The sequence below is a fragment of the Cryptomeria japonica genome, chromosome 10 (genome assembly GCF_030272615.1).
Source record: "Cryptomeria japonica chromosome 10, Sugi_1.0, whole genome shotgun sequence".
Lineage (NCBI taxonomy): Eukaryota > Viridiplantae > Streptophyta > Pinopsida > Cupressales > Cupressaceae > Cryptomeria > Cryptomeria japonica.
Genome location: NC_081414.1, coordinates 629,970,450 through 629,978,003, shown reverse-complemented (window position 1 = coordinate 629,978,003; position 7,554 = coordinate 629,970,450). Strand labels below are relative to the sequence as shown.

Sequence of the window (7,554 nt, the reverse complement as noted above, 5' to 3'; positions counted from 1 at the left end):
ATCATTAATTAATAAAATGAATTATTAGAATAAGTCACATTTAAAAAAAATATTGTGATGTTATATCATTTAATGTATAATTATTATATTTTTTTTCAATATTTTATGACATCTTAATAATACATTGATGTGACAACATAAGTTTCAATGAGTTTGTAGTTCATTCAAAAAATTTATATATGATTTTTAAAGGTATAAAGTTAAGGTGCACTATTATTTGGTAGTCCTCATGAAGGAAATAAATAGATGGTTGAAAGTCAATGAAATTAACAAAAATAATTTAATTGGATTATGTAATCTTTTATTAATGACAATTATTTTATAAACATAATGATGGCAATTGTTTTGGTATGCTTAATTAAATTGGTTTGTAGGTCCACTCAATGTGTATAGTTGAAAATAAATTAAAGTATGGTTTTCAAATTTATTTAGTTTGATAAATTAATTCATAAACCACTAATTGCTAGCTTAGATAAAAGAACATACTTGAAATTTTACCAAAACTTGCGAAGAAATAAAAAAAGAAAGATACATGGATTTAGCTCTAAGTATGACAAGTGGATGATTTGTTGTAGTGCATGCTTTGTGAATCGACTTTGATTCATATTATCAAATTTATGGTTGATAGGCTCTAACAAACTGGATGTTGACTTTCACACTTTGTTCTAATCTTGCATATGTAGTTTCAATTTCTGTTTGGTTACACCCTCAAACCTCTTTTATGGCCTCAAACTTACTTTGGGACCTTGCATTGTTGCCTCCAACTTGCTTTACAGCCTTGAACTTGCACTTTAGGTCTTCGACTTCTCACTTTTGTTATCTAGACATGGTGGTGTTTAAAAGTGTGTAAATCAGCATGATAAAGATTTTGTGCAATAACATAATGAACAATAATAACATGAAATTCGAATTAATCAAATAAAAATACATATCCAAAATTTACATGACACTAAAACTTTTATATTCACATCATAACATTGATTAAATCATATAAACTACATTTACCCATGATGAACAAAGGATAAATGAAACCCTTAACCTACTACCATTTTTCTAAATATTCTTGACCACTTCTAAACTTATAAGACAAAATGCCATTAAAAGCATCTTTATATGAATACAAGGCCGACCTATTTTTATAATAATTGCTCTACTATATTCTTGTTCAACTTTTAATATAGTTTCAAAAGTATATTTTGTAATGCCTAAAAATCAATATAATAAAACAAGGAAAATATAACAAACAATTATATATATGAAAAAAAGAAAAGACTTTTTATGAGTCTTATCTATAGGCAATACGACATGGGCACATATTAGAGAAAGGAACATAAAAAATGCAGAGATGTGGGGCGTCCATCCCTCTATAGTGAGTCCTTACGCAGGGCATCCTGTCCTTTACGTTTGGTTTTTTTAATCAGCTGAAGTTAAATTTTCAATGGAGGTGTTGATGATAAAGGGCAAATGGCATTTGTCTTATCATATTGCCTATTCTTGATCTCTATGGAGAGCGTTGACCATAGGAGGAAACGGCTACGTTGATAGAAGTTCGCGTCTTATTTATACATTCTTTTATGTCCTTGAATTGATCTGTATACGTTTCATTTCATGTGACATATGTTCGTCCTTACTTTTTTCTATCTTCCTTGTCTTCTTGTTGAGTGGAAGCTTGTTAAGGGACATTGATCGCAAGAAACCTACCAAATGGAATGGAATTTAAGTCCACCCCTAATATTCATAATAACAAAAAGGCCGATTCAACTCTATAAACTAACTAATCTTAATTCCAATCTGTTGTGGTGTCACATCTAACCTATTATTCATGATGAGAGAGTGAGTGTGATGTCTGAGAAGCTTAACAATCGATTTACTGAGTGAGTTCTCACATTGAATTTATTATTTACAATAAGGGAGTATGATGTCTGAAAGGCTAGCAATCAATTGAGTGAGTGAGTGAGTGAGTAAGTGACGTCCACGAGATCAAACAGTCTAAGGGATCAAAAGTAACGACATTAATACATTTTTAGATTTCTTTCCATGTCAGCTCTTCTATTATGAATCTTGGACAAGAAGTTTGCAAATTTGTGAAACCTTGTTGGATTGAATAAATTGTTTAGGCCAATAGATCACCTTTCTTAAAATCACACTTATTCCTTTATCCCAACTTCTTTATCATACTTTCTTCATATAGGTCGAGGCCTGCTCAAAGGAAAAAGAAAGTAATTTTTTCCCAAGCTTGAGCCCTCTTCATTTTGTTGTTGGATTCACCTCAAAGCAAGGAGATGATATTGCTTAAAGTCATTTATGGATCAAGAAGAATAGAACTAGAGACCAATAAAGATAAACAAGTTTTAAAATGGTATATGTTATCTATATGAAACAACAAAAATAGCTAGAAATGAGAGAATTCTAGACATTGAAATTAAAATCTAGCTTCTAATGGCTTGAGATGAAAGTGGATGATCAAGTGTGGTAAAGTATCAATATAATAGAAATATAGTGAAGTATCAAGGTGTGAATTCAAGAACCAATTATAAATGAGATTGCAAATTTTTTTTTGGATTGATAGTTGAAGAAATGGTAGGCTACAATTGAAATAGTTCATGTTGGACCTTTCACCTGGTGTTTGATGGTATACTTGACCCTGTTGGGTTGAGGATGGACCCACGGTGTAATATGAATCCTCTACCTAAATCCGTTGGTGCAAATGATCCGGGAGAAAAATGTGACCCACAGTGTAGTGCGTAGTGCACCGACATTCCTTCTCTGTCTAGAATGCACTATGGACAGGAGATAGTTAGCCATTAAGGATGAGTCAGTCATGTTGTTTCTGCGATGCCTATATGAGCTAGTCGCTATTATATGCGATGCTTGTACTCGAGTCAATCACTATTATCTATTGTCGCATGTATACATGCGCCAATCACTATTAACTTGTGATGCATGAATATGAACCAGTCACTTATCCGTGAAGCTTGTAAATGAGCCAATCACTTATATCTTGTGATGTTTTCGATAGACATAAGATGCAATGTGTCTCACATAACTCCTGAATTGTCTTACCATAAAATTCTCTGTACTATCGTTTTATTTTGGGCAAATACCAAAAAGGGAACAAAATAAAACTCTAGTATTCCTTTAAGATTATGAAATGTTTGTAATGCAAATAAAATAAAACGGTGTTATAGATTAGCATTATTCTGTGAGATTAGAATGGGTTAAGACATGAAATGTAGCTTCATACAAAATGGAAAGCAACATTTTATTTTAAGTATGACAAAAAAATTAAGATATGTATATAATTTGGCTATCCCGGCACTTTAGTATCACATAAAAGTTAAGATATGTATCTAATTTGGCTATCCCCGTACTTTAGAGTGTTCTCCAACTCTGATTAATTAGATCTCCACTACCACTACCAGAAATAATAGATGTTACACACAGAAAATGCCTTATAAAACACGATAATTTTTATTGATTATGAGGAATTGCAAACACTTATTAAGAAGGAAAAAGACAACCACGAGTTCCTCAGTTTGGTCGTTTGGTGTGGATTTACAATTCCACATGAAAGGATTCAGATTCATTTTGGAAAAAATATATACTTCATCAGATTGAATACGACATACAGTTTAACTTGGTGTTTTTGCAGCCTAGTAGCACCCGCAAAGATACAAAATTTGAAATGTTAGCGTATAAGAGTACCACATCTCAGAGGAGAGGAGATGCCCTTTTCATTACATCTGAGAGGAGAGGAGATACCCTTTTATTTATAATGAAAAGTTTAACCTCATTTTTCTAAGAAATAAAAGCTAGCTATTTCCTTTCTGTTGTAATATTGGCCAGAAGGTGAACCAGGAGGAAGAAGGGCTAGCATGACAGGACCCTCTGCACCTTCATCATATGATAGATGTCCTGTATTGAAATTCATTTCACTCTTCACATATCCTGGATGCACACAGTTCACATACATGTCTGGATTTTGACGTGCAACTACTCGTGTGTAAGCACTTACAGCAGCCTTGGAAGCATAGTAAGATGAAAATTGAACGGGCCACCCATTGCTCTTCAATAACCCCTCTTGAAAATCTTTCAGGAAACTTTCAAGAAATGTGTCTATTTTAACTTCGTTCAAATTGTCCAGGTCATTCAACTGCTGCCTCAAAGCTTCATTTTGGAGAAACTGTGCAAAATCCAAACAGGCAGTGGAAATTTACTAAAGTGACAATCAATGACTTCACAGTTCACAATGTAAATTAGATTTCCAGAAGTGGATATTTGAACTCCCAGAAGCAGAACATCATATAGCACAGACAGATTCAAAAGTATTTATGATGGTGGGTTTGCTGAGGTAGAATTTAAGAATTTATTTATAATGGTTTGTGGAGGTAAAGTTTGCTCACCTCCAGGACTCCAGCACGAGAAGAAACATTCACAATGCGACCTCCACCATCATTAGCATTCTTCATAAGAGGAAGAAGCGCTTTGACCATTCGTTTAGTGCCATAATAGTTAATGTCAATGCATTCCTTCGCCATTTCATAGTTCTCACGAATACCTTCCACTGTTTTTCCAGACTTCCATTATATACAAACAAAAGCCTGAAGTTAATACAGTATGTAATAATCTAAACCCATCAATCAATGTACAGAGAGAGATTGTCTTACGAATATCAGTCTTGGATCTGCTTGCTTGGCCTTTAAAATGTCATAATCTATTGAAATTCCCATTATCCCTGCATTATTAACCTGTGTTTACAATGAAAAACATTCAGAAGAGCTCCAAAATTGGAAAATTGAATAGTGAAATAAATGTAATATAAGAGAATAATGTGTACCAGAATATCAAGTTTTCCATATTGCTGCTTCATCCATTTGGCAAACACATGGATGCCCTTATCATCCTTCACATCCAGCTGATAAAAGACGGCATTATCAAAGCCAGCATTGTGGAGAGTTTTGAGAGCAGCTCTGCCCATTTGTAAATCTGGATCCGTTGAAATTACACGAATACCATTCGCTGCCAATCTGCGAACGATTGCATATCCAATGCCCCTCTTGCCTCCTGTCACCACTGCTACAGTATCCTTTGTCCACCATCTGATATTAAAGTTTAAGGTTAAGATCACCCATGAAAGTTATTGGAAGTTCATAAGTGCAGGAAAAAAAAGTCCCATAAATTCTACAATAGAAGTAGTGTATATGTAATTTGAAATAAAAATAGAATTATGGAGAAGCTATTCTCTAAAATCATAATGAATCTCTCTTATTTCATCTTAAAGCATGTGTTGATATGAATCAATAGATACATCGAAAATGATTTTGCACAGTGCATGAAATCACAAGTAAAATGAAAAGTGTTCAGATTTATTTCTAATATTCCAATTAATCTATGATGTTTGTACTATCCTGACTGTAAAATTCAGAAAGTGTTCAATACATATTGAAAAAAAATCTTTGTCAATTGATTTCATTAAATTAGGTCAATATAATCTAACTGCAAAGCATGATCATCTTCTCTATATCAGGGGAGGCTCAAGCTGTAAGTTACCTGTTGTCCATACTTTTCTTATTGTGTCTGAATGCAAATCTGATAAGATGTGTTGAAGAAATGAAAATGAAGATTGTGGCCTCAAACTTGCTTTGTAGCCTTGAATTTGCACTTTAGGTCTTTAGACTTTTTCACACCTTTGTTATCTAGAAATGGTGGTGCTTAAAATCACCATTAATTAGCTTTTTACTTACGTACAAAAACTTGAAGCCAACATTTCAAGAATCTATCATGCATTACATATCCATCTAAGAATATGTATCTCTCAAAGTATCATCGCATTAAATATTTGAATGATCTAATAATAAATTTAATTAGGAAGATGTGTAAATTAACATGATAAAGATTATGTGCAATAACACAATGAACAATAATAACATGAAATTCGAATTAATCAAATAAAAATACATATCTAAAACTTACATGATACTAAAACTTTTACATTCACATCACAACATTGATTACATCATATAAACTACATTTACCCATGATGAACAAAAGATAAATGAAACCCTTAACCTACTTTCATTTTTCTAAATATCCTTAACCACTTCTAAACTTATAAAACAAAATACTTTATTTTACATTGAAAGCATCTTTATATGAATACAAGGCCGGCCTAGTTTTATAGTAATTGCTCTATTATATTCTTATTCAACTTTTAAGATAGTTTCAAATGTATATTTTGTAATGCCTAAAAATCAATATAATAAAACAGGGAAAATATAACAAACAATTATATACATATAAGAAAGAAAGAAAAGACTTTTTATGAGTCTTATCTATAGGCAATACGACATGTGCACATATTAGAGAAAGGAACATAAAAAATACAGAGATGTGGGGCATCCATCCCTCTATAGTGAGTCCTTACGCAGGGCACCCTGTCCTTTACGTTTGGTTTTTTTTATCAGCTGAAGTTAAATTTTCAATGGAGGTGTTGATGATAAAGGGCAAATGGCATTTGTCTTATCATGTTGCCTATTCTTGATCTCTATGGAGAGCGTTGACCATAGGAGGAAACGGCTACGTTGATAGAAGTTCACGTCTTATTTATACATTCTTTTATGTCCTTGTATTGATCTGTATACGTTTCATTTCATGTGACATATGTTCGTCGTTAGATTTTTTCTATCTTCCTTGTCTTCTTGTTGAGTGGAAGCTTGTTAAGGGACATTGATTGCAAGAAACCTACCAAATGGAATGGAATTTAAGTCCACCCCTAATACTCATAATAATAAAGGGCTGATTCAACTCTATGGACTACCTAATCATAATTCCAATCTGTTGTGGTGTCATATCTAGTCTATTATTCATGATGAGGGAGCGTGATGTGTGAGAAGCTCAACAATCGATCTAGTGAGTGCGTGAGTAAGTGACTGGCGTTCCTTCACATCTAATTTATTATTTACAATAAGAGAGTGTGATGTCTGAAAGACCCAATAATCAATCAAGTGGGTGAGTAAGTGACATCCACGAGATCAAACAGTCTAAGAGACCAAAAGCCACAACATTATCACATTTTTAGATTTCTTTCCATGTCAGCTCTTCTATTATGAGTCTTGGACAAGTTGCTTGAGAATTTGTGAAACCTTGTTGGACTGAATAAATAGTTTAGGCCAAAGGATCACCTTTCTTAAAATCATGCTTATTTATTTATCCCAACTTCTTTATCACCTTTTCTTCATATAGGTCGAGGCCTGCTCAATGGAAAAATAAAATATTTTTTTCCCTAAGCTTGAGCCCCCTTCATTTTGTTGTTGGATTTGCCTCAAAGCAAGCAAATCAGATTACTTAAAGTCACTTATTGAGCAAGAAGAATAGAACTAGAGACCAATAAAGATAACTAGGTTTGAAAATGATATATATTATCTATATGAAACAACAAAAATAGCTAGAAATGAGAGAATTCTAGACATTGGAATTAAAATCCAACTTCTAATAGCTTGAGATGAAAGCGGATGATCAAGCGTGGTAAAGTACCAATAAAATAGAAATATAGTG

General features: G+C 32.9%; 1 protein-coding gene across 1 annotated transcript; it reads right to left on the bottom strand.

Annotated features, from left to right (window-relative positions):
• Positions 1-3,790: 3,790 nt before the first annotated feature.
• On the bottom strand, positions 3,791-5,561 carry LOC131036146 ((+)-neomenthol dehydrogenase-like). Its single transcript, XM_057967959.1, has 5 exons — positions 5,551-5,561; positions 4,838-5,099; positions 4,668-4,748; positions 4,404-4,577; positions 3,791-4,183 (listed from the first exon to the last, which is right to left on the bottom strand). Exons 1-5 carry the CDS (start codon positions 5,559-5,561, stop codon positions 3,791-3,793), a joined length of 921 nt encoding a protein of 306 aa, XP_057823942.1.
• Positions 5,562-7,554: the final 1,993 nt, after the last annotated feature.